The 27,874-nt window shown below is 43.5% G+C and overlaps 1 protein-coding gene across 1 annotated transcript in view; it reads left to right on the top strand.

Moving 5' to 3' along the window:
- The first annotated feature begins 216 nt into the window (after positions 1 to 216).
- The window catches only part of LMOD1 (leiomodin 1), a 57,954-nt gene continuing 30,296 nt past the window's right edge, over positions 217 to 27,874 (top strand). The window contains exon 1 of the mRNA XM_007941187.1: positions 217 to 477. Coding sequence (XP_007939378.1) covers positions 217 to 477 — 261 coding nt within the window. The remainder of the gene's footprint in view (positions 478 to 27,874) is intronic.

The raw sequence follows: 27,874 nt of genomic DNA, 5'->3' as shown, positions 1-27,874 counted from the left end.
AGGTAGACCAGCGGCTCCACTCACCCTGGGCTGTTGGGAGGCTACTGCCTCTAGTTAACAATTCAGCACCTGTGGCACCGCGGGCCGTCGGTGCGCTGCGGTCCTCCACCCAGCTCCCAACCCCACTCTGCTCCATCCAGACCTGCTCACCCCTCTTCCCACCTACGCACCTGACTCTCACAGCCCCCCGCAAAAGCTGCCACCCACTTTGCCGAGATGTCTAAGGTAGCCAAGTATCGCCGGCAGGTGAGCGAAGACCCCGATATCGACAGCCTGCTGTCCACCCTGTCTCCTGAGGAGATGGAGGAGCTGGAGAAGGAGCTGGATGTGGTGGACCCGGATGGGAGCATTCCTGTGGGGCTGCGGCAGAGAAACCAGACTGAGAAGCAGTCCACGGGAGCGTACAACCGAGAAGCCATGCTCAACTTCTGTGAAAAGGAGACCAAGAAACTGATTCAGAGGGAGATGTCCATGGATGTGAGTGAAAGGAGTCCTGGAGGGGAGGACAAGAGAGGGTGTGGGGGTGGTGGAGACCTTGACTCAATGGCTGGGATGCTTCCTTGCGGAGCAAAATTTCTGTTGGTAAGGAAATGAATTCTTCAGGACTGATTAGTCCGAGGAGCTCTGGTGGTGTAGTGCTTAAGGCATTTGACTGCTAACCAGAAGGCTGGCGATTCAAACCCACCAGCTGCTCCAGGGAAGGACGACTGGGCAATCTACTTCTGTAAAGATTTACTGCCTCAGAGACTCAAAGGGGGTGGTTATGAGTCAGAGTGGACTTGATAGCAGTGAGTTTGGTTTGGTTTTTTGGTTTGATTATCATTCACTGAACTAGCAGTGTGAATCTCTTACCTCTAACTTCTGTTTTATAAGCAGAAGTTGTATATTTTGTAGGAACTCAACATTCCACAATATCAAATAGGGTCACTAGTAGAATGGAGACCAGAATGTGTCCTCAAAGTATTTTTGTCACATTGATTTCATCTTGTCCCTCAATACCTTTTCTTTCCCTCCCTTCACACCCATCCCATCCTATTGTGAGGAGGGGCAGCGGATAGACTGATACTTGCTATTTCTTGCCAAACACCTAACAAAAAAAGTTAAACCCTCCTTTGGAAGAAAGACTCCATTTTTAAGCACTGTGGCCCTGTGAGCATCTCATGGTACCAACCATTTGAGGAGGCAGATGGGCTTCCCAAAGAGATGGGAGACATGGGGTCAAGGGTTTGTATCTTAGCCTGATGGCTTCCATTTTATTCTAGGGGAAGAGGGACATTTTCTGCACACACTACTATAGCCTCTTGAAGGAGCTTCCCTATTTTTGGTACTAAGAATTTTCACAAACTAGTAACACCACTTTGCTAGAAAATGGAGGTATTTCCCAGCAGTGTGTTTTGTCACCAGGAGGGGACGGGATGGGGTGTGTGTTACTGTTTTGGAAGCATCTAGGATTAGCTGGAACAAAATCTGCTTCCTGTTTTCCTGGGGGTGGGAATTGGCATGGGGGGATTCATTTTGTTCACCATTGCGTTGATCTGTGAGTTTTCTTTGGATGAACTAGGCTAGCCTCTAAGTATAGGATCCTTTTGCTCATGGCAAAGCGTGTTTAGCGGGAAAAATGTTCTGAGTCCTTGGACTAGTTCTTTTCTAACTAGTAACCATTGCTATTGTGTTGATGTGTGTCACAGTAGAACTGTGTTCCACAAGGTTTTCAATGGTTGTTTATTTCAGAAGTAAGTCACCAGGGTCTTTCTCCTGAGGCTCCTCTGGGCAGACTTGAACCACTAACCTTAGGTTAGCAGCTGAGGGCCTTAACTGTCTGCACTGCCCAGGGACTCCAGTTCTCTTCTACTCAGCATTTACTGGCCATATCTCTTGTATATTATCCATTATCTATAAATGTTTGCAAGAAAAATCTAGTTATAATTCTTGTTCTTTGTTTCTTTTACTCCCGTGACTAATAAGTGTGCATAGTAAACTGGCAAAACCCAGATGCCCACGGTAGGGGGCACCTACATCACAAAGCTTCAAAAGACATGCTCACTCTTACAGAAGAAACGGGAGAGGTGATATTGTCATCTCAAACTGCTGTGAAATGTCTGGCTGGGTAGGTGATTGTGTTGAATGCTAGTCACAGAGCTCATTTGTGGCTATAGGTCCTGCCTCCTTGCATGAAGGGATGACAGCATGGGGAGAAAAGGCAACAAAGTGAGGTAGAGCGCCTGACTCTGTCCATACCTCCCCTGGCCCATGTTTAAGGCGTTGCCAAGAAGTTGGGGGAGCAAGGAAGACAGGAGGCTCAGACACTTATCATCTTCTGGGCAACTCATGATGTCTTGCTTCTGTGAGGGCCTGGTACCTTAAGAAAACTATTAGAAAACACACAGGAAGAAGGCAATACAATCAAAAGCTTTGGGACGTCTGTAAATCTCCTACTTGGACCCTAACCATTCATTCTGAAGTATGGCCTCGTTCCTTCCTCACTGCCAGTCCCCAGGCACTGTGTCCATGACTGCTTTGTGCCCAGTGACTTCTGGTACTCAGAAATATGCCCCTGAGGCAGGAGCGAAACAGGAACACTACTAATCACAAAGCAAGATTCTTAGGCCACTTAGAGTGTGAGGAATTCTCATGCTCCTGGAAATTTGATTCTCACAAGCCTTTTCCCTCAGCCAATTAATAATACCACAGCAAACCTCTCCTCCCCTGGGTGCCTCCCTCACACTTACCAGGTACACACTTGTTTTTGCAGACAGAGCCTGAGTTAGGAAATAGAAGATGAAGAGTGGTATGTTTTGATGTGTGTATATGTGTACCTGTGTGTGTACACATGTACATCCTTGATATAAGAAGACACCTTTAGGGTCATTTTCTCTTCATGGAGATAAAATGTTCAGATCTACTCAATCTTTTCCAAACAGTCCAAGAGCATGGGTTGGCAAGATGGCTAGAGTTCAAGGTACATACTAAGCTATGGACAGAAGTCATCTCTATGTCTGGGCAAATGGGAATGAACACTAAAAGTGCCTTCTTTAGCACCATAAGCAATATAGTGATGTACGGTAAACAACTTGGGTTTAAATATCAGAAAAACCTAATTTGGGCACCAGCATATCCCATTGTCTATGTATCTAAGTAATTCAGAAATTTCCTAACCTGAGTTTCAGTGTCCTCATCTGTAGAATGAGAACAACGTCTCATAGGATTATGTGTGCAAAAGAAAAGGGATAATAATGTATTTAACACAGAGCTTGCATGTAATAACTGCTCAATAAATAGCAGCTACGAAATTATTAATTCATTGAGTCAAGGAACCCAGAAGGTGATAAAGTGAGCAAAAGCACTGTAGGGACCTTTGAAATCACAGAGACAGAATAGTGGGTGGGGCTCCACGCTGTGGAATCTGCCACCCCCTCCCCAGAATTCCCCTCTGAGCACCTGGCTGGGAGCTGTCACTGAAGATGGCCTTTATGACATGTGAAGAATGAAAAGTTAATCTAAACAGATAGTGTGAGCCTATTTCGTTCTACCTGAGGAAGAGCAATGAGTTGATTTACTGAGAAACTTCTATATGCTGAGCACATTCACCTTTTATTTAAGCCTCACAATTCTCGAGAGATGGGTATTTTTATCCTCTTTATACAGATTTAGAAATGGATGCTCAGAAAGGTTGAATAACAGCCCTAGGTCACACAGCTAGTAAGTGGCTTGCTTGTCTTTGAGAAGGGTATGTCCCTTCTCTGCTGCACTAGGGTACAAAAAAAGCCAGTAATGCCACCCCCTACCTTTAAGAACTTATAATGTAACTGAGGTCACAAAACACATGCTATGGAGCCACTTGAGAGGTATTATAAAGCAATGACCACATAGTTTTATGTTGTCATGGGAGCAGTGGGTATAATAGCACCACCAGTTGCCATCAAGTTAAGTCTACCTCATAGCAACCTGTGTGTGTCAGAGTAGAAATGAACTCCATAGGGTTTTCAATGGCTGAGTTTTTAGAAGTGGATTGCCAGGCCTTTCTTCTGAGATGCCTTTGAGTGGACTCCAGCAGTCAACCTTTCTGTTAGCAGCCAATCATGTTAATCATTTGCACCACCCGGGGACTCTAGTTATGACACAGTCAGGCTGAATGCTTCTCCTCTCCTCCTCCTTGAGACGTCCCTCCCCACCCACCTACATGCACATCCAATCGCCATTCCCCCATGAGTAGACATATAACTTAAAACCAAGTGTGGATTAGGGACAGTAAATCCTGCCTGGATATTGGATGGCATTATGGGATTATTATTGTTAATTTCTTTTAGGTGTGATAACATATTTCAAATATATATATTTTAAAGATCCTTATCTATTAGATGGGGGCTCTGGTGGCATAGTGCCTAAGGCATTTGACTGCTAATCAGAAGACTGGCGGTTCAAACCCACCAACCACTCCTCAGGAGGAAGATTGGGCAATGTACTCCATAGAGATGCCTCCTCAGAAAGCTAAGGAGGAGTTGCTATGAGTCTAATCAACTTGGCAGCAGTGAGTTTGGTTTGGTTTTGGTTATCTATTAGATATAAATATTGGAATGTTTATGTTGAGGGCAGATGATAGGATGTAGGGAATTTGCTTTAAAATATTTTAGTTGAGGGGAATGAGTGGGGTATAGATGAAACAAGACTGACCATAAGTTGAAAATTATTTAAACTACCAGTTGTGGATCAACTTGGGTGTTCATTATACTATCCTCCTACTTTTGTGTGTATGTCTGAAATTTTCCATAATAAAAAACTTTTTAAAAATAGATGGAAGCCAAGTATAGGAGACAAGCTCAGTTTTGGTCTTAAGTCCTAGCCCTTCTGGAGAGAGGGATCCCCAAGATTCATACTGTGGCTACCATGCTAGATGGGTCTAGACTGTGCTTCTCCCTCAGTGGGATGGACTACTCCAGAGAGCTGGGCAAGTACCTTCTAGATTGGCTTACCAACTCTTTCATCAACATTCCCCACCCATTCCCATGTCTCTTCCTGGTTAATTCCTATTTGGCCTTCAGGACTCAGGACTACTTCCTCTGGGAAATCTCCCCTGATCGCAAGGCAAGGTTATGCCCCTGTCTGAGCATTCTAACAGCACTAGGTACCAATCCGCACCATGGCATCGCTTTGTTGTCACTACCTGTTTTCTTGTCTGTCTCCCTTACCAGCTTATGTGACTCTGGAGGGCAAATACTAGCACAGGGCCTGCACATAGTAGGTCTTCAACCTCCGTTTGTTGAATCAGCATCAGCAGGGGGTCAGCATAGAGGTAGAGCTTGGTAGAGCTGACCACTGGCTTCTTTCCCTGTTTTTAAAGGGTCAGACCTGTCAGCCAAGTGATTCCACCCTGGTCCTCTGAGGAACTCTCCTATAGCCCAGGTGGAAGACAAAGCCCCTGGCTAGTGCGTTGCCAACAGTTCAGTGAAACCCTTGTCCTTGGGTCAGGTTTCAGGAACCGGATCCCAACAGGTCAACTCGTGTTCTTTCTTTCCTTCCCGAGTGGGAAAGAAAATCTCCAGCCTGCCTCCCCCCATCCTTCTCCTTGGCATTACCAGGGCCTGGGGATTAGCACCTGCACCCAGCCAGGAGCAGGGGCAGCTAAGCTGGGGGTTGGAGGAAGCTCTTTTAGGTTCTCCCTTGAGGCAAACTTGAGAGGCAAACCAGATGCACCCAACTAGCCAGTCGCTGCTGGGCATGAGCCTCCTGACTTTCCCTTCTGGTTGCCCAGCTTCACAGCTCAGCAGCTACCTCTCCCCCACCAGTTCCAGTCCTGGCTCAGTGATCTTGGTCTCTGCACAGGGATGGGAATGTGGGGAAGGCCTTAGGCCGGCAGCACTAACCCTCAAAATGCCCTTTGCAAGTTCTGGGCCCTGTCAGGATTGCACTGGACAGCACGCTCCTCGATTAAAGGAGATTAATCCCAACTGGTGAACACCCAAAATAGCCCTGGAGGCCAGGGTGGGAAGGGCAGAAGAGGTGATGGGGGCCTGTTGACTTGGGAAGGCAAAAGCAGGCACCCAGAGGGAGGTAGACAAGTTTAAAATTTCTTCTTGGAGTTTGAAAACCGCTTCCATCCAGAGCTTAAAAAAACAGTTGACTGTTTTTCACACTAGGTGGTGGGATCCATAGGTGTTCATTTTAGTTATTATTGTTCTTCATGTGTTATAAGTTTTCTTTAGCGTGCATGTAATAATTAATTTGGAAAACAAAATTAAACAGGCATAGCATCAGCAAGTGCTCCCACACTCAGTGCTGCCTCTACGTGCCTGCATTGTTCTTTCCTGCCAGATCAGCAGGGATAAGAGGCTGGCTAGATGGGAAATGAAGAGGGAGGCAGGACTGACGGGCAGGACCACAAAGTAAGGGTTCAACAATGAGGAGGGATGTAGACGATCAGGGTGGGGTACACATCCCACTAACCAAGAGGAGGTTACCAACAGCATCATGGCAGGCTTGGGTTCAGGATTCTGGTAGGTCCAGGGTCCCAGGCTGGGGCAGGAAGAGGCACATCTGGGCAGATACCCAGGGTGAGGTACAAAGCTCTTGTCTAACCTGTCTGCCCTCCCTTGGCTCCTCTCTCCAACCCACGAGATTCTGGAGTACTTATGTCAGACTATGTTAGCAGGCCCATGGTGGGGCCCAGAGCATGCAAAGCCTGAATGAAGTACACTAGAGAGACACAGAAGACAGAGGCCAGTGGTGCTATCCATGAGACATAATATCTACATGCACGCATTGCACACAAATGCACATATATACACATAGTCACACATACAGTAGTAACAACAACAGCATAATGAGTGGGGGTATGGGGATGACTTAAATGGGATAAGGTCTTGAAAGTGTAAGGCTTGTCTTAAGGGACCTTCAACTCATATGCCTGCCAAGTTGGATAAACAGAAGTATCCTGAACCATAGTACACAGGCCTTTCCAGAGCAGTCCCATTCATGTTTATTAGACCACTTTTGGCACAACCAGCAAAAAAGGAAACAAAAGTGGTCTGAAGTCAGAATACCGATTCCCTTCAAACACTTATTAGCACCAAGCACGTGGAGAGGGAGAAACCCCATGGGTGCTTGGAATCAGATAGTTCTAGGTTTGAATTCTGCTTCTGTACCTTACTGGTCCTGTGAACTTGAGTAAGTTACCTAAGGAAGAACATTACCTTTATTGAGATCCTTCTGGTGCCAAAGGCACTACCAACTCTATCTCATTAACATAATTCCTTGAGGCTCAATTACTTTACTGTCAAATGGGAATGATACAATCTACATTGAAGGCTCACGTGAGGCTTAAATGGGATAAGGTCTTGAAAGTGTAAGCCTTGTCTTAAGGGACCTTCATCTCTTCAGACTTTATACTTACTTGTATCTACACCAAACCAACTTTTTTTTTTTAATCTCTCATGAGATTAATATATGTGTAATATACCAGCAGTGGAGTAAAGACATGACAAAAAGGAAGACGGGGAAGGGAAGCAAGAAGGACATGGACATAGCTTAAGGAAGAAGCAAGGCTAATTTAATAACGTACTGCTTGGCCTCAGGCACCCCATTTCTTTGAGGCTCTGTCTGATTTATTTTATGTCCCAGGCTCAAAGGCCCAAACTGAGTTTCTAGGTTGCAAGCACAGCAAGGTAAAAGAGATGAACTCATTGCTGGTGAGTTGATTCCAACTCTTAGAGACACTATAGGGCAGAGGAGAGCTACCCCACAGGGTTTCCAAGGCTGCAAATCTTTACCAAAGCAGACTGCTTCATCTTTTTCCCACGGAGCAGCTTCGAACCACGAACCTTCCAGTTAGCAGCTGAGCACTTAAATAGGGGTCTTTAAGAGGAGATTGGGGAAGTTTCCCCAGTGGTGAATTATCCTTGTCTGCAGATTTCCCAGCATGAACTCAGAAAAGCCAAGGCTGCTTGGGAAAAATTCAGCTTCACCAGTCTCTGGGGTCTAATACAGAAAGGACAATCTCAGTCATTAGGATGCCGTTTATGTACAAACAGCTAGGAATAGAAAGACCTCCTGCTTCCACACTCCTCCACCTTCTCATCTTCTAACCTGCCCTCCCTCCTGGAGGACCCCCAGGCTCCTTCAGGTTTTCATTTCATCAGCCCTTCCTTCTGGATGGGCCCCGCAGGGCCTGCAGGACTTGCAAGTGATAGGCCGCACATCCTCCCGCCAGACTTGCAGGTGAGGAGGAGAATATTCTGTTCAGAGGCCAGCTAGACCTGGATTTAAATGCTGCCCTGTGAGGTGCTAGCTGTGTAACCCAAACAAGTTACATTACCTCCTTGAGCCTGAGTTTCCCCATCTATAAAATGGAAACAGCAATGCATACTCACAGGATTGTGGTGAGGTTTAAGCAAAATACTTTATGTAAAGCACCTAGTGGAGTGCTGAGTTGGAAATGGTAGTAAAGGGCCATTACATTAGTTTCCTCTCCTTCCTTGCACTCTATCCCCTCCACCCACAGGTTCATACTTTCTACAGGCAAGATTTATGAATCACGTTCTGTGTTTACAAGGAGAAAGGAGGACTCCATTAATTCATTAATTCTCCAAAAATGGAATGTTTTTGTGGTTAGCTGCCCTTGAATTGGCTTTGGACTCACGGCAAACCCATGCACACTAGAATGAAATGCCGCCTGGTCCTGTGCCATCACCATGCTAGGCTGTGGATCAGACTGTTGTGGTGCGTGGAGTTTTCACTGGCTGAGTTTGGGAGTAGATCACCAGGCCTTTCTCTCTAGTTCATTTTAGTCTGGAAACTCTGCTGAAACCTGTTCATCATGATAGCAACACAAAAGCCTCCACTGACAGGTTGTGGTGAATCCTATTATACTAGGTCCTTTCTAGATGCTGAGATAGAGTGGCACACAAGACAGATAAGGTACTTGCCCTTGTGGAGCTGATAAACTAGTAGGTAAGACAGACTATGTGTATATATACATAAATAGATCATATATAGCAGCAATACCTATAACACAGAACACATATATGCTACAAAGAAGAAGAATGTAGATTAAGGGTCTCTCCTCATCCAGAGCAAAGAGGAATAAAGAAAACCAAAGATTCATGGAAACAATTAGTCCTTGTGACTGGTACACCATGCGATCCTCAGCCTATATGACTTTAAGACCAGAAGAACTAGATGGTGCCTGGCTACCACTGTCAACCACTCAAAGGGGCATCTGTGGAGGAGATCCTGGGTAGAGAGGGAGAACAATGTGGAACAAAACTCAAAATCATTTGGAAAAAAAAGGGGGGACCGGGTTTGCTGGTCTGATAGAGTGTGGTGGAACCTCTGAGACTATGGCCCCTAGCTACCTTTCAGGTCTGGAACTGAACCCCATACCTGTGGTTTCCAGCCAAACAAAAGACAGGCATATGAGTTGAACATGTACCTGAGGTAGATACACTCCTTGGAGAGAACAATCATGGAAGAAAGAAAGGCTGTTTATGCACAGGGAGACTGTTCAGGGAGCAGGAGTGCATGAAGGGATGGATACAGTGAAGAGGCAACTATCGGGAGGAAGTGGGAGGGAAGCTGTTGCATTGGGGTAAATTGTAGTAAATGTCATGAGACAATGTGTGTGTGAACTGCTGTATGGAAAGTGAATTTGCTCTGAAAACTTTCACCCAGATCACAATTTAAAAAAAAAGAAAGAAAGAAAGAAAAAGAATGCAGATTAAGGGAACAGCATATGACCATATTGGTGGGGAACAATTTCAGACAGGGTGATCAGGGGAGACACTGCCAATGAGGTGACATTTGGCAGAGAGAGGAGTGAATGGAAGGAGCCAGCCATGGTAAGTTCTGGAGAAAGAGCTTTCCAGGCAGAGGGAGCAGCAAACATAAAGGTCCTGAGGGAGCAGGTTTAGTATGTCAGAGAAACAGCCAGGCCATTGTAACTGGAGTAGAGTGAGCCTCGGGTGGGGGCAGGGGGGTGAGTATTAGGAGATAAGGCCCAAGATGTAAGCAGGGTTCAGATAATGGAGGGCCTCATAGGGCAGCAGAGGGAGTTTGGATTTTATTCCAAGTGCAGTGAGAAGTCACTAGAAGGTTTCGAGCAGGGGAGAGATGTGATCTGATTTGTGTTTTTAGAAAGGATCACTCTGACAGGTTTAAGATGAATAGGCTGTAGAGGAGCAAGAGTGGAGAAGGAAGAGCAATTAGAAGGGTATTGTAGTGGCTCATACAAGAGTTGAAGATGGTTTGAAGAGAAATGGTTAGATTCAGAAGATGCTTTAAAGGTACCACAGACAGGACTGGCTGATATATGGCATGTGAGGGAGAGAGGAGTCAAGGTGATCCACTATCTGAGCCGTGGAGTGAATTTTGTGCTATTTAAAGAGATGGGAAATGCTAAGGGGTGATCAAAGATTCTGATTTGAGCCAGTTAAATGTTTTGTGCTTATTAGACTCTCAAGAGGAAATGTTGGGTAGACAGTGGATGTGTAAGTCTGGCACTCATGGAGAGGTAGGGCTGGAGATTAAATTTGAGAATCATCATTATATAGATGATTCGTAAAGCTGTGAGCTTAGAAGGGATCACTTAGGGAGTGAGTGTGCATGGAGAAGAGGGCCAAGGACTGAGCCCTCTGCTACTCTAACATTTAGGCATCAAAAGAGGAGAAGGAATTATGTCCATTCTTGCTGAGAGGTTTAATATGATGAGACTAGAAAATCAGCCATAGTGACTGGCAAGATGGAAACCATTAGGACCTTAACAAGAATGATTTCATTGTAGTGAAGAGTGTCCTCAGTCCAGCAACAGATGAATACATGAACAAAATATGTATATCCATATAGTGGAATATTATTTGGCCACAAAAAAGAATGGAGTTCTAATACATGCTACAACATGGATGAACTTTCTCTTTTTTTAATTAATTGATTAATTTTTTTATTGTTATTTGGGTGAAAATTTAAAGAAAAACTTGGTTTTCCATTCGGCAATCCATACACATTCTATTTTGTGACATTTATTCTAATTCCCACACTGCAACAGCACTCTTTCCACTTTCTCCCCATACCCATCCCTTCCTTTCATTCTCCTTTCCTGTCCCTCCCAAATTCCTAACTCTATTCCCAGGCAACTGCTGTCCTCTTGATAAACACTTCCATTGTTTTAATGAGTGCATACCCTCCTCCGTAGTCTCAAGGGTTCTACTAGCCTTCATCAGAACAGTAAGCCTGGTCATTTTTATGATTTAGACTTTTGTTCCACATTTCCCCCACCTTTATCTGGGACCTCCTATTGTGATTCTTTTTAGAGCTTTTAGCAGTGATAGCCAGATACCATCTAGTTCTGGTCTCAGGGTCTTGGAGACTGGGATTCATGTGGTCTGTTGGTCTTTTAGACTAATTTTTCCCTGCATCTTTGATTTTCTTTACTCTTCTTTGCTCCTGATAGGGAAAGACCAATAGCTGCACTTTAGATGGCTGCTCAAAAGCTTTTAAGATCCCAGTCACTTACTCACCAACTAGGATGTAAAACTTGGTCTTTGTGGACTCTGTTATGCTAGTTGACCTAAGTGTCCCCAAAGACTATGGTCCTGAGCAAACATGGATGAACCTTTAAAACATTATGTTGAGTGAAAAGAGCCAGAGAAAAGGACAAATATTGTATGATTCCACTTATATTAAAAGTCTGTTGTTGTTGTTATTTGCTGTCGAGTCGGCCCCGACTCATAGCGACCCCTCCTTGGGTTTCCGAGGCAGTATCACTACGGAAGTAGGATTGCCCAACCTTCCTTCTGAGGAGTGGCTGGTGGGTTTGAACCACCAGCCTTCTGGTTAGCAGTCAAGTGCCTTAAGCACTAAGCTACCAGAGCTCCTATATTAAAAGTCTAGAAAGGGAAAATTTATAGAAGCAAAAAGTAGGTTAGAAGTTATCAGGGGCTGGGGAAGGAGAGAATGAAGTGCTATTGCTCGATGAATACAGAGCTTATGCTAAGGGTGATGAAAGTTTTGCAAATAGATAGTGGTGATAGTAGCACAACCTTGTGCGTGTAATTAATTTCACCAAATTATACACTGAAAAATTGTTAAAATGGCAAATTTTACACTATACATATTTCACCACAATTAAATTTAAAAAAGAGTGGGCTCAAAAGAGAGAAGGACTAGAGACAGAGAAAGTGTGTAGACAAGTCTCTTTTATTTCTTGGAGTTTTGTTCTAATAGGGAAATTGAGAAGTGTTGTTGTCAGGTGCTGTCAAGTCAGCTCCAACTCACAGCAACCCTACGTACAACAGAACAAAATGCTGCTCAGTATTGCACCGTCCTCACAATCCTTTCTATGCTTGAACCCATCGTTGCAGCCACGAGTCAATTCATCTTGTTGAGGGTCTTCCCCTTTTTCGCTGACCCTCCACTTTACCAAGCATGATATCCTTCTCTGAGGCCTGCTTCCTTCTGACAACATGACCAAAGTAGATGAGATGAAGTCTGGTTATTGTCTCTTCCAAGGAATATTCCAACTGCATTTTTTTTTTTTAATGGTGATTTGGGCAAAAGTTTACAGAGCAAATTCATTTTCCATACAGTTATACATTTTTTGTTTATGACATTGATTGCAATCCCTATAATATAACAGCTCTCTTCCCACTTCCTTCCTGTGGTTACCTTTTTCCTGTGTTCTTCTTTCTATGCATTCCTGTCCTCTGAGCTATCCCCCTGTGCAAATACTGCCCTTCTGATCTCCCATGGTTGAGCATTCTAAGAAGTGTACCTACCTGATGTAAATGTTCACCTTATGCACCTGTCTATTGTTTGGCTGGAAGCCACGGGAGTGAGTTCAATTCCAGGCCTGAAGGGTGACTAGGAGCCATAGACTCGGGGTCTCACCAGGCTCTATCAGACCAGTAAACCTGATCTTTTTTATGTTTTGAGTTTTGTTCCACATTTTTCTCCCACTCTACCCAGGATCTCCTATACTGATCACTTTCCAAGTGGCTGACAGTGGTAGTTCTTCTGGTCTCAGGGTCACGTAGGCTGAGGTTCACATTGTCTACTAGTCCTTTGGACTAGTTGTTTTCATGTGTCTTTGGTTTTCTTCATTCTTCTTGCTCTGGGCGAGGTGAAACCAGTTGTTGCATCTTTGATGGCTGCTTGGAAGCTTTTAAGACCCCAGTTGCTACTCACCAAAGTAAGATGTAGAACAATGTTTTTTTGTAGTGTGTTATGCCAATTGAGCTTGATGTTCCCTGAGACCATGGTCCCGAGCCTGCGGACCCAATAACTCGGGCTCAGCAACTCACTCCCTCAGGGTGTTTGGCTGCAGCTAAGAAGTTATCATCATTTTGCTCCCTGTTAGCTCTATTTTATATATAGACATTCTTATAGCACATACAAATATGTATGTAGAAATATTGTCTGCCAAAGTTAGGCATGGTCATGGGTATATTCCCTTTTGCCAAGACATATCTGATCATTCAGCCTGTCTGCCTATGTATCCACCCATAGACTAATGTTTGTTATTATTGATAATGCAATATTGTGTATGTAAAAGTGTTTCTCTTTGTTGTCCATACTTCTTGTGCACGTCTTACAGGACAGATTTGTTCATGGAGACTGGAATGAGGGGGCAGGAACTTAGGAGGCTGTGACAACAGTCAGAGGTTAAGTTAAGCCTCAGGTCATAGGAAAAATGCTTAGTGCTCCCTAGATGAGGTAGAGTGGAGAAGTTTCTAGAGGAAAATGTGGGATCAAGAGAGAGTTTTCAAAAAGACTTTTTGATAATTCAGGGAATATTATTAGCATGGGAATAATTCATGAGAGAGGAAAACTTTTTCATTGTTGATTTTGTTTTTGGTTTGTGATGTTGGAGACCCCATGTGTTATATAGGGTTTTCTTAGATGTAATCATAATGGAAGCAGATCACCAGGACTGTTTCTTCTGTGATGCGGCTGAGTGGGTTTGAACCACCAACTTTTTGGTTATCAACCAAGTGCAAACCATTTGCAACACCCAGGGACCTTGTAGAGAAGAAAACTTTGATAGCACTGGGAAGAAAGGCAAGAAGGGATGAAATGCACCAGAATCGAGGGTTTGGACCTTCACAGCAGGCTAAGTCACCCCTTATATTTGGAGAGAAGGCAATGGAGATTGGCAAGGATACAGCTGGGTTGATAAATTTGTTTAGGGGAAGCTGAGGGTGGTCTCTTATGTGTTGACACATGCAAAGTGCTCTTGGGAAGATTTAGTGCTTAGTGCTTAGTGCCTTTTATAAACTTTAGCCTTTTATAAACTAGATTGAGGGGGCAAGAACTTAGGAGGCTGTGACAATAGTCAGAAGTTAAGTCTCAGGTCACAGGAAAAATGCTCAGTGCTCCCTGGGTGAGGTAGAGAAAACATGAAAACACTTCCGGATATGAAATTGGGCATGCAAACAGCAAACAAACAACAGCCAGTCTCCAGAGCTGCTTGGAAATCCAATAGATTTTCCCCTCCAGAGCATTGATCTCTGTCCCCAAGGCCAACCATGCCCAAGGAGAAGGAGGGAACACACAGCTGACAACTGGAGCACTAGATTTGCAAGTAGGAGGACCCCCAAAGAAACCCCCACTGCCATTGAGTCGAAAACTGCTCCGTGGGGTTTCCAAGGCTATAAATCTTGATGAAAGCAGAGTGCCATGTCTTTCTCCTACAGAACAGCTGGTGGAGTTGAACTGTCAACCTTTTGGTTAGCAGCCATATGCTTTAATCACTGCTCCATCAAGGCTCCTTGTGAGCAGAGAAACCTGGGGTAAATTCCCAGCTTCACTATTTACCAGCTGGGTAGACTCAGAGATGTATTTAACCTTTATAAGCTTTACTTTCTTTTTATTTTCATTCTTTCATGTCTTGTCTGTATAACATATTGCACTTAACAGTAATAGATTGCCCCCCAAAATAAGTTTTTATCAAAATGTAAAACACATAGAGGGAAATGCATAAAACATAATGTAAAGTTTCGTGAACTATCACAAAATGAACAAGAAATAGAACGCTGCCAGCACTGCAGTACCCTCTCTCCTCCCCACATCGAACCCTATGGTGACTAACACCATAAGGTAGTCTTATCTGTCTTTGAACTTTAGAGATGTAGAATCGCACAGTATATGTTCTTTTGTGTCTGGCTTCTTTCACTCAACTGTGTGAGATTCAGCCATGTGACGTCTGTAACACTTTTCAAAAACTTTTACTGCTATTTAGTATTCCATTGTATGAATGTATTGCAATATAGCCACTCCAATGTTAATGGACCTTTGGGGCTAATACAGACAGTGGTGCTATGATCGATTTTGTACGTTTTTTTTTTAGTGCACTTACGACTTCATTTCTGTTGAGTATATATCTCTGCGTGGAATTTGTGGGCAATAAAGAATGAGTTGATGGCGATTTAGCTATCGTGGAGTTTACTGTGCCTCATGATGACTTAAGTACAACAGAATGAAACGTCTGGTTCTGCATCATCCTCACAATTGCCAACGTGTTTGACTCCATTGTTGTGGCTGTTGTGTCAGTCCATCTCACCGCAGGTCTCCTTTGCCCTCACTGGCCCTCTGCTTCCCCAAACATAATGCCCTCTTCCAGGGATCGATCCCTCCTGACGATGTGTTAAAAGCAAGCAAGTTGGACAGTGTTCTGTTGTGATTTATAAGATTCTCATTGACGACATTTTGGAAGTAGATCACCAGGCCTTTCTTTCTCCTGTGTCTTAGCCTGGAAGCGCTGGTGAAACATGTCCACTATGGGTGACTCTATTGATATTTAAAATACTGGTGGCATAACTTCTAGCATTATAGCAGCATGCCAGCTACCACAGTACAACAAACTGACTGAAAAGTGGTAGAAAGAATGCATAGTGAACTTTAATTCCTTCATCTTACAGATAGGGGTGATACCACCTAATTTGAAGAGTCTCTGTGAGGATCAGATAGAAAAGTTTGAAGGTCTAGCATAGTGCTTTGCAAAGAATTGATCACCATCATTTCTAATGAAGCCCATCTCAATTACCATCATGTCCTTTGAATACATCCTGCCTGCTGTCTGTCACCCTGACCCTCTCTATTAAGATTTAGACACTTAACTAAAGCCCAGGTCAGATTCTTCCACCCCAGGATTCTTTAACTTTCCCAAAGATGTTGGCTTAAAGGCGTATCCCATTTCATGGCCCTCTTTTCATTCTTTGCCTTACTTATTCCCAATATGGACAGATTTCTGCTTCTCCTCCACTCAACTTTCAGGCTCTTTCTGGCTTTACTTATTTTTCGATTCAGTTGAGGTCTTACTTTGGTCATTCTCAACATTACCCTCAATTCTCATGATTAGGCCCCCAACCTTCAGTTAAATATATTGGTGCCACTATAAATTAAAATCCCAAACTTCAGCCAAGCCCTCAAGGCTGTCCAGAAAGCCTCCATATTTCCTTCTTACTCCTTTAAAAGGTTATTCCACACTTAACCTCTCTCCCTAAGCCCTTTTGCCCCACCATCTCTCTTTTCACCCTCAGCAGATGACCTAGTCTCATATTTCACTGAGAAATTTGAAGCCATCAGGTGAGAATGCCTTCAGATTCCTCTTCTGCCACCTGCAAATGTATAAGCATCTATATAGGAAAGCTTTCCCCATTCCCTTGGAGAAAGATATCCCTCCTCTTGTCCCAGGTTAGTACCCCTACCCATTTTTGTATTATATTTTCTCCTGTCTCAACAGGGACCTTTGCTCCTTTAAATCCTCCCCTGTCTCTTTCATCTTCAACATTCCTTTCTACTGGCTCTTCATCTCCAGTTCCCATTTTCCCTCCTTTCCTCCAGAGCCAAACCACAGGAAATACCTACACTCGCTGTCACACTGCAAGTCTCTGCTCCCACCCCTATAATGACATCAGCTTTGGTGATGTCTCTAAGGACCTCCTTCTTCCTTCATCCAGTGAACACTTTTTTGTCTTTATCCTATTTGTTTTCTGTTTGGTATTTGACTACTCTCTCCTTTTTAAAACACTTGCTTCCCTTGCAGCCAAGAGACCACTCTCATCTGGTTTTCCTTTTCTCTTCCTAGCTGTTTCTCTCTAGTCTCAGTTCAGAGCTCTCCTTCCTCTCACTCCTTCCTGTGCCGTCCTTAGGTGTATCCTCATCCAACCCCACAGATTCAGCTGCTACCTACATGCTGTACCTCTATCTCTGGCCTAGATCTCTATGTTAAGTTCTAGATCATTCATTTACCTCTTGGACACTTCAAGTGTCTCAAATTCAACTACCCCAAAAATAAATTAATCATCATCACCCCATCCCACCCCTGCTTTCCCTCCTGCATTCCACACTTTGATAAGTAGAAGTACCATCTACCCAGACACCTAGGTCATAATCTTGGGCAGGAGGAATTATCCTGCTCTAATCCCTCTCCCAGTGTTTCCAAACTCTATTGGTGATAGAAAGCTGTTGACTATACCTCTGAGACGTTTCTTGACTCTACCCTTCTCCATTCCACTGCTCCTGCCACCCAATCACTTACCAACTAGAAGAATACTATCACCTCCTAACTGATCTCCCTACCTCTCCTCACACTCTATGGCAACCCATCCTTCTCATAGTTGCCAGCATCTTAGTATAAAATGAAACATGATCTTGACACTCCCCTGTGTAAAAGCCTTCCATTGCTCAGCATAGCTTCCACGGTCAAATTCACACTCCATAGCATGATAGCATGACTTAGAAGGCCATTGGCCCTCCAACACCTGCCTGTCTCTCTAGCTACTAATGTTCTTCTTCACTTTTACCCTTTACTACAGTTATACTTGGCCATTGGTTCTCTAAAGGGGCCATGCTTTCTCTCACTTGCTCTGAGCCTTTCCACATACCATCATCTCTAACTATGATGTCCACTCCACCATGGGCCTAGTTAACTTTTTTTTCTCTTTCAAGGCTCAGCTCAGGCAACACCTTCTTAATCCCCCCAGTCTCGGCTATGTGCCTCCCCCTCTGTGTTCACAAAGCACCATCTGCGGCTTCTGTTGCATCATGTACCACATGCAATTCCCCATTGTTTTTAGCATTGTCTGTTTCTGTACTTTCTCCAGACTTCTTGAGGGTAAGGAGTGACTCTTGTTTATCCCCATGTCCCTAACATGTGCACAGTGCCTGGCTCAGTAAATGTCTATTGAATGAACAAAGAATGAGCAGTTTGCAAATACCAGTTGAATGAATTTGTAGAAGTTATGAATTTATCTATATTGTCCTGAAACTGAAAATAAGATTTTTGTGTCCAAGTTCTCAAATGAAGGGAGATTTGGCAGTGATCCCTTTTCTCCAGTTTCTGTAAACAGTTAAACTGATTAAATCAATCCAATAATTTACACTCTGGGCTCTGAATTATTGGGTAAGTCACTGACGGTTTTCCCCTTCAGTTTATTCTGGACAGAATGAACCCCAAGGACTCATTTTTAGCTTGTTTGATTTTTCCCCCTTCTCTTCTTCTTTTTTCCAATTCTCTTGGGATCTGAGATTATAGGCTGACATTTTGGGACTGACTCAACAAAGTTCCCTAATGATCCCTGGGGCCACAACTATACCCTAAAAAGTTTATTAATCATTTGACAGTTGAGACATTCAGCTCTCTCACCTACATCCTTCCGTTGGATAGAGATCTAAAATGTCTGGAGAAGCTCAGCAGCTTTGCTTTCCGTTCTAGAAAAAGCAATATGGCTCACCTAGAGAGCTTGCTGTAAGCAATTTCCCTTTGGACCCTGCACAGGTAGCAGGAAAGGAAGTTGCTTTTCTTGTAATACTTATAGGGCTCAGCCCTTTGGGAGGTCCAGTGCTTGGATGTGTGGGTGTGATGTCCTGGAAGGGTCTGAATATACCAATTCTGTGGTCAGGTAGATGCAGACTTGCCCTACTGAAGCCAGAGTTGTCAGTCTAGAGCAAAGGTGGAGCAGAGCTGGGGTTGGGTTCCTGTAAATAAATGATCAGCTTTTCTCCACTGGGACTCTGCAAGAGAATTCAGCTCCACAGAAAATTAACTGAGTGACTAGTTTCTCAATTCTCCCAAAGATGATAAATAGCTCATATCGTTCTAGATACATTGTTGTTGTTGAATACATAGCACAGAAATTAACTCATTACCTGCAATGGATGCCTTAGGATGTCAAGAGCTTGATTTTTCTCCTGGAATCCTGGCTGAGAAGGAATGACATTTGCCTTATGCCAATTCTCCCCAAGATGGATCATCTCACCTACGCGAATGGCAGCTTCATCTTCTGCTAGTCACTTAGTGATAACTCACTGGTTCCTGGCCTTCTGCTGCTCAGGAAAACAAATTAATTTCTAAATTGCCAAGAAAATGTCTCATAATGACCCCAGAGTACTGAAGACTCAAGTGCATTCAGGGTGGGGAGGCTTCCTGTTTCATTTCTAGTCCCTATAATCAATCCTTATCTTTAAAGGCAGGAATAGGGTTGGTATGCAGAGCAAAGAGGTGCTATTTCTAGATGTATTGGTGGTGGTGGGCCCTCAAGTCAATTCTGACTCATAGCGACCCTGTGCACAACAGAATGAAACATTGCCCAGTCCCGTGCAATCCTCACAATTGTTACTATGCTTGAGTCCGTTGTTGAAGGCACTGTGCTAATCCATATCATTAAGGTCTTGCTCTTTTTTGCTGACTTTCTACTTTTCTAAGCATGATATTCTTCTCTGGGGACTGATCCCTCCTGATAACATGTCCAAAATACATGAGATGAACTCTAACCATCCTTGCTCCTAAGAAGCATTCTAGCTGAACTTCTTCCAAGACAGAGTTGTTCATTCTTTTGGCAGTCATAGTATATTCCACATTCTTCATAGTTCAAAGGCATCATTCTTCTTCTAGATGTTCTTTCTTCAAAAAATAACATTATTATTATGTAATAAGGGTCACTATAGATAATATGAAAAACAGAAAAAAAAAAAGAAGGAAATAACCAATAATTCTTCATCTTATTAAAGATAACCATTGTTAAATTTTTAGGGTGTGTACTTCTAGATACATTTTTTCTTTTGTAGTTGAGATAACTTCATGCATACACACAAAAATTTATTTCCTGCTGCTTTTACATATAATATCATAGCCATTTTCCTATGTTACTAAAAATCCTTACTAAATATCATTTTCAGTAGATGTTATCATAGCCCATTGTATGGCTATGTTGAACCATGTGCCTATATTTGGACATTTACGTGGTTCCCAATAAATATACTTTCCAAGGGCCCAAACAAATCCCCAGAGCCTCTGCACAGGCTCTTTTCCTTGGCCTTTGGCGCCCAACCCCAGAGAGACAGAGCCAGCCAAACAAGATGGATGATAAATAAAACCATCAGCACGATGCTTCCCCAGCTGAGACGTATGGCCAGATGGGTGAAACAAAACTCCAAAAGGAGAGAAACAACTTCCGTGGACGCTGGAAATGAAGGGACTGATGGTCAGCTCACAAGTCAGCTAGTCCATGACCCAGGGAAACATGAAGACTCACATGTTATTTTTTTGAAGGAACAAGTTTCTAATGTTAGAATATCTATCAAGAAAGGCAACCTCCCACCTCTGTCTCTCGGGATGTGTCAGTTTGCGATGTACCGTAGATGGAGGAGATGGGCCTGGTTTCTCTTTGTCTTAGGAGAAAAGAATTGTTAATACTTGCAAAGAGAATCAAAGCTCTAATATTGGAACATTTTAGGTCTAAGAAGGAAGTTAAGAAAGGACTAGACTTCTTCCTACTTCCGGAGACATGCCCCAAAGACCTTCTAAAGCACCTTAACCAAATCTGCACACTACCAGGTCATGAGACAAAGCAATTTTTTTTTCCTTCCAAGAAAAATAAATAATGTCTTATACAAATAGCCCATAAGGTAGGTACTCAGTTGCTATCTTGGGACATCTTACCATATGTCAAAGCTTTTCAAGGCATAGTAATAATAGAGCCTAATGCTTCATGAGGAGCTCTGGTGGAATAGTGCCTAAGGCATCTGACTGCTAACCAGAAGGCTGGAAGTTCAAACCAGTCACTCCTCGGAAAGAAGATTGGGCAATCTATTTCCATAGTGATACCACCTCAGAAACCCAAGAAGGGGTCACTATGAGTCGAATAGACTCAACAGCAGTGAGTTTGATTTTTTGGTTTAATATTTCATGAGGTTAGTAGGTGGCGCATATGGTTTATGCTCAACTGCTAACCTAAAGGTTGGTGGTTCAAACTCACCCAGGGTATCACAGAAGAAAAAGCCTGGTGATCTGCTTCCATTAAGATTATAGCCAAGAAAAGCCTCTGGAGCAGTTCTTCACTCTGTAACACAATATCTCGTTTGATCCTCCATCAGCCATCAAACATAGATGGGATAGATTTGCTTTAACCTGCTTTACAGATGAAGAGAGGAGCATTAGTGACTCGGTGGTAGAATTCTTGCCTTCTGTGTGGGAGACCCAGGTTTGATTCCCAGCAATGCACTTTATGCATAGCCACCACTGCCTGTCAGCAGAGGTTTGCTTGAACTATGATACTGAGCAGGTTTCAGCAGAACTTCTTGACTAAAAAAGACTAGAAAGAAAGGTCTAGAAAAGCCTAGTAATCTACTTGCAAAAATCAGCCAATGAAAACCCTATGGATCAAAATGGTCTAAACTGCAACTGATCATGGGGATGGCATAGGATGAGGTAGCGTTTCATTCTGTTGTGCATGGGCCCCTGTGAATCAGAGGTCAACTCCACAGCAGCAGCAACAATAAATGAAGAAACTGAATCTTACCGATTATAGCAGGAGATCCTGAACCCTTTCTTTTGATTTCAAGCAGCAACAAACTGTGCATAGTTCAACAGACAAAAGAGCTCTGTCCCTCCTGCTTTCTTCTTGTACCTCCACTTGAATGGGAGATACATTTGCTCATTTAGCATTTATGAAACATCTGCTGGGTGCCCGATCTCTAGATAAGTGCAGCTCAGTACTGGTGGCCGTCTCAGCCAGCAGCTTTCTTGTCATTGTGCTGCACCCTGACACCCTCTGTGCTCTGAGGACACTGACAGCCTGGCTCCTATTCTGCCCTCAAAGAGACCCCAGGAAATGGCTGTCAGGAAGCACTCCTGGCCGTTCCATTGTGATTTCTTCTGCCCAGCAGAATCCTGATATCCTGGTTCCTTTGCTTGTTCTTCTTCCTGCTGTAGATCCCAGGCACACACTCACCTGGTTTCTCTCTCCTCTCCAAAATTGCCATCACCCTCTCCCTTGAGGTTTTTTCGCCCTAAGCCTGGCTGTGGAAGAGGCTGTGATATCTCCAGCTAGCCTCTTCCAAATGATGCTAGAGCCAACCACACAAACCTTTTCTTATTTAAGGTTTTTATTCAAGAGTGGAATTGCTGGATCGTACAGTAAGTCTATGCTTATTTTTTAAGGACCTGACAAACTGTTTTCCAAACCATCTGCATCATGTTACATTCCCATCAGCAATTTATGAGGGTTCTAATGTCTCCGTACTGGAACTTCATACATTATTGTCTGTCTTTTTTATTATAGCTATTTTACTGAGAGTGAAGTAGTATCTCACTGTGGTTTCATCAACCCTTGAAGGATACGGGTTTATTTTATCATTTTATTAAATAACGTGGCCATTTCTTTGTTCTTATTCTTTAAATCCCTTTTCTCTTCCTGATTACTCAGTTTTCCAGAGGTACCTTATTTACTGTTGTAGTTTTCAATGAACTTATATATCAGTGACTTCCAAATCTACCTCTCAAGCACAGATTGCTTTCCTGAGCCTCAGATCCTTATAAATGCTAACTCATTAGTCAACCAAACTGGAAATTTTGTACTCACAGAAGCCTCTATGGAATCCATCTCCTCCCCTCCAAGGCTTACTGCTCAGCCTTGGTCTAGGTTCATATCATTTCTTGCCCAGACTTTGGTAGTAGCTTCTTAACTGGTCTCTTTCCCTCCAGTTTCTTCCAGAGTCAACTTATCCTCTAAGCAGTAGCCAGTTATCTTTCTAAAACACATTGCTCCTTCAATCAGATTTAAAAATCTATATGCTTACAGCAAAAAGATGGAAACAACCTATGTGCCCATCAATAGAAGAATGGATAACCAAACTGTGGTACATACACAGAATGGAATACTATGCAACACTAAAGAATAATGTAGAATCTGCAAAACATCGCATAATGTGGATGAACTCAGAGGACATTATGCTGAGTGAAATAAGTCAATCACAAAAGGACAAATATTGTATTAGTTCACTATTATAAAAAGTCAAGAAAAGGTTTATATATGGAAGGAAACTTTCTTAGTTGGTTATCAGAGGTGGGAGGGGAGGGGAGAGAACACTGCAAAAACAGAATAATAATAATAATTATTATTATTTTTTAAATAATGATTTTTAAAACAAATAAAATACAAAAATCCATATGCCTTATCATTGCCATTGGTTGAAGCCCATATTTCTCAGAAAATGTTTAAAGTTTGTCATGATCTGGACCAGGGTACAGTTCCAGTGTCATTTCCCACCACCACTTCCTCTGTGTTCCTCCAGTTCCAAAGAATTTCTCAACAATCCTTGAACGTGCCATACTTTAATAAAGTCCATGCTTTTGCCAGTTTTTTTCCCCCTCTGCTAAGAAAGTTCTTCCCCTTGTCTCTGTCCAAATGACCCCCTTGAACCTCCTCTAAGCTTTATTCTACCTCTTCTGGGCTCTCACTGCCCTCCCACCCCAACATTGTGTATTCACTGGATCCCAAACAGTGGAGGGGCCACTTGGCATCTCTGTCTTATTGGTTTGATTTTGTTTGCAGACTCTCTTTCCCCTGCATCTTGACTTCTCTGTCTCCTGCCCTGATAGGACGACCAGACCCTCCTCTTGATTGTCCTTGAGCTCAAAGACTCAGCTTAATGCTCAAGTTGTTCCTCAACTCTAACCTCCCAGTGTGCCTTGGAAGGAAATACTCCAGCTTCTTCTCTCAGCTAGCAAGGGGATTCCTGCTCCTATGGCCTGCCAGCATGCAGAACCTGTGCCTCCTAAGACCTCGATGCTGGAACGGGGCTGGGTTTAGGAGTTATAATGACTAAATGAAAATATAGGGCCCTTTGTTATTAATTATTAAGACTTTCAGGATGACAACAGCAGAGCATTAAACTAAGCACAGGGTCTTTATGAGCCTGGGGCCCTGTGGACTGCATCCCCATGGAAACATTCCCAATTAGGCCATGGTAGCTTTCTTTGTTGAGAACAGTCAGGAGGGACTGTGTGAGAGCCAAGGCTGCACTTTCAGCCCTGGGCAGCAAGAAGACAACATGTTCCTGAACCTAAGTGGGACACAGCTCTGGGACAAATAGCTTATGTTTAAGCAGCTCCTTATAGTATGTTTTTCAAACTTGCTTGAGTTTTAGCATGTTCTGGGATGGAGTGAGGAAGCACTAGCCAGATATTTCAGAGAGCAGAGTGCTAAAGCAACTTGTTTGTCTCTACAAAGAGATTTCCTGGTTTCCCCGAAAATGGGATTTACTACAAGCTTCCCAGTATGAGTCACCAGACCAGTTGGCAAAACATTTAGGTCTGCAGAGAGCACTGGGACTGACCTCTCATTGACAGGGAAGATCTGCCATAATAATCTTCAGCCCTCTGGAGATGGGCACTTCATGACCCCAGACAGAAGCCAGAAGGTTGCAGCCTATGAAGGTCTTACCAGCAGAGGCCATGATGCGATACTCCCACCTTGAAACCCTTCTGCCTTTCTCCACTTGCAGGAATATTTTGGAAGGAGTAGGGCCTGAGTGTGAAGCAAGCACTCCTCATCCTATCTTCTTTTCTTGATGGCTCTTCTTGGGCTTCTAGGAAGAGAGCAAGAACCACTGAACCACTCACTCCTCACCATCAGGTCACCCTCTCCCATTCAAAATCACATTCACTAGAAACTCTTGAGCTTGAAGACTGAGAGCAATCAAGAATCACAATACCATTTGGCAAAGTTTGGTGAAGGATTCAATACAAAACCCCAGCCTCCTTGAGAGTTTTGTCCACTTAAGTTTTCATGTCATTGTCTTTTCCTGTGGTATACCCTCCCTACACTTACTTGGCATTTGACTGCTAACCAGAAGGTCAGCGGTTCAAATCTACCAGCTGCTCCACAGAAGGAAGATGGGGCGATCTACTTCCATAAAGATTTACAGTCTTAGAAACCCAGTGGGGGTTGCTATGATTTGGAAATGACTCAATGGCAGTGAGTTTGGTTTTTGGTTTGACACTTCCCTGGGTGGTGCAAATGATTAACATACTTGGCTGCTAATTCAAAGGTTGGAGGTTCAAGTCCATTCAGAGATGTCTCAAAAGAAAGGCCTGGTGATCTACTTCAAAAAAATCACCGACTGAAAACCCTATGGAGCACAGTTCTATTCTGACACACATGGGGTCGCCATGACTTAGTGTCCACTGCCTGAAAATGGTTTTGTTTTGTTTTATTTAACTCTACATCTACAAGGGCAAAGCTGGCATAGAGATGATGATATTCACACCCAGTATAAAGCCTCATCTTGATCTGAACTATGGCAGAAAAGGTCTTCTCTTTCCCAGATTCACAAAACAGGTGCCCTTTTCTTGGCCACCAGTCCATTTCCCAGGGATCGCCCTGGGAGGTAAAAATGAGCCATGCAGCTTCTGTTTGTTTACGCCAGAGTTGGAGGTGGTGCCTGACAGCCACTCAGTCCTTCTGCTGAGCATTAACATTTATCACTAGGACAGACTTCGTGGCTACTGGAACAGAACCAGGCAAGGCTGAGGCTCCAAGGCACATCCTGGGCCCAGCCAGAGGGAGTGTGGCCGTGTCCAAAGCAGCTCTAGACTAGGGGCTGAGTAGTAAGATAAAGAATCACTAGGGCTTCTCTACCCCCAGCTCACCTACCTCTTCTTCCTCCAACTGACCTGAGGGATCTTATTTTTTATTTTATTTTTTTGCTATGCAACTTACTTATTTTATTTGAAGTTGCTTTTGTTTTGTTTTCTAAATTTTGTTGCTTTTTTCTGCTCATATATGTAATTCAGACATTAGATATCTGTTTACTTCCTCATAGCATACCCCACAACAAAATCCACATGAATTAAAGATCTAAGTTAACAACTTCTCTGTAGAAGAAACTTAGGAGGCAGTGAGTTCATATTAGTGGGGAAAGAATAGCTCAGAAGAGGAGGGTGAGAATGGTTGCACCACTTGAAACATGTGATCAATGGCACTGAATTGTACATGGAGAAATTGTTGAATTGGTGTATGTGTTGCTGTGTACATTTTCAATAACAACAAAAATAAATTAATTAAAAAAAAAAACTTCTCTAGATATAGGGTAGTAGTTAACCAGGCAAAGAGAAGGAATAAGAGTTTTTCCAGTAGTAAGACTATCATTTCAAAGGCCCAGAGGCGTGGCTTCTTTCAGGAAACTTGAGTGGTCCAGCAGGGCTGAGTAGAGACTGTGGGGAGGAACACAAAGAGAAGGTGCTGAGAGAGAGAGGTCAGCACCCAGATTGTGAAGGGTCTTGTGAGTCTAGACTCTGTTCTGAGGGCACTAAACCAAACTCACTGCTGTCAAGTCAGATCCGACTCATAGCGACCCCTCCTTGGGTTTCCAAGGTGGTATCACTATGGAAGTAGATTGCCCAACCTGCCTTCTGAGGAGTGGCTGGTGGGTTTGAACCGCTAGCCTTCTGGTTAGCAGTCACGTGCTTTAGGCACTATGTCACCAGAGCACTAGAGGCATACTAAAGGATTTTAGACAAAGCTTCTTTCACGGCCTTCTCCAAAAAAATTCCTCAGACTAATGGAGGGGGAAAAGGGAAGGGTGGTGTCTTAGGTTGGATTCTATAGAGAAGCAAAATCAGTGAAGTGTATATAGAGAGAGAGAGAGAGAGAAAGAGAGAGAGAGAGAGAGATTGTCTCAAGGAAATGGTTCATGTAGTTGTAGAGGCTGGCAGCTCCCAGATTCATAGGTCAGGCATCAGGCTGGAGGCTTCTCCTAGCTCACATGGTTGTAAGGGCTACAAATCCAAAATTGTCAGGTCAGATAAGAGGCTGCTGGTTTCAAGGGCTGCAGGAGCTGTGAATCCCAAAATCTGCATGTCAGGTAACAGGCTGCTGGCTCACCTCCCAAGAACCATAGGTAAGATGATGATTCAGATGCAAGATAGAGAGCTTTGCCAAAATATTCATATATATGGGATGCAGGCCTCACTCCCAAGGAAATGCCCCTTACATTAGATTACAAATTGAAGGATAATTACATAATACTGAGAATCATGGCCTAGCCAAATTGACATATAACATTAACCATCATAGCTGGTGAGGGCAGAGGGTCCAGGTTGCCCCCCCTCACATATTCTTCCTGTCCTCTTCTCATCCATGTTTCTGATTTGAGCCAGTAGATGTTTGGAGGTGCTGTTTACCAACATAGGGCTTAGAGCAGGAGTAGGCATGACAATGGGGTGAGATGAAAAGGTCAGTTTTTTAGATACTTGGGGACTTACAACCTGAGAAGTTTATCAGACAGTTGAGTACAAGGGTCGAAGCTCATAGTGACATCTGACCCAGAGATACCACTTTGAGAGACATCAGAAAGTAGAATACAACTGATGAGATCACCTAGGGACAGGGTCTGAAAGTAAAAAAAGTAAAAAAAGAGGAAGTTTAGAATAAGGGTATCTTCAGTAGTCAAAACAGCCTGGTATTTGTACAATGATAGACACATAGATCATGGAACAGAATTGAGAATCCAGAAATAGATCCCTCGACCTATGGTCAGCTGATTTTTGACAAAGGGCTGGAATCCATTAAATGAGGAAGAGATGGTCTCTTTAACAAATGGTGCT

Source organism: Orycteropus afer, unplaced genomic scaffold, assembly GCF_000298275.1.
Source record: "Orycteropus afer afer isolate SDZICR_OR568_19922 unplaced genomic scaffold, OryAfe1.0 scaffold00075, whole genome shotgun sequence".
In the NCBI taxonomy this organism is placed as follows: Eukaryota; Metazoa; Chordata; class Mammalia; order Tubulidentata; family Orycteropodidae; genus Orycteropus; species Orycteropus afer.
The sequence above is the reverse complement of the archived record's forward strand: the minus strand, read 5'-3'. Positions and strand labels throughout refer to the sequence as shown.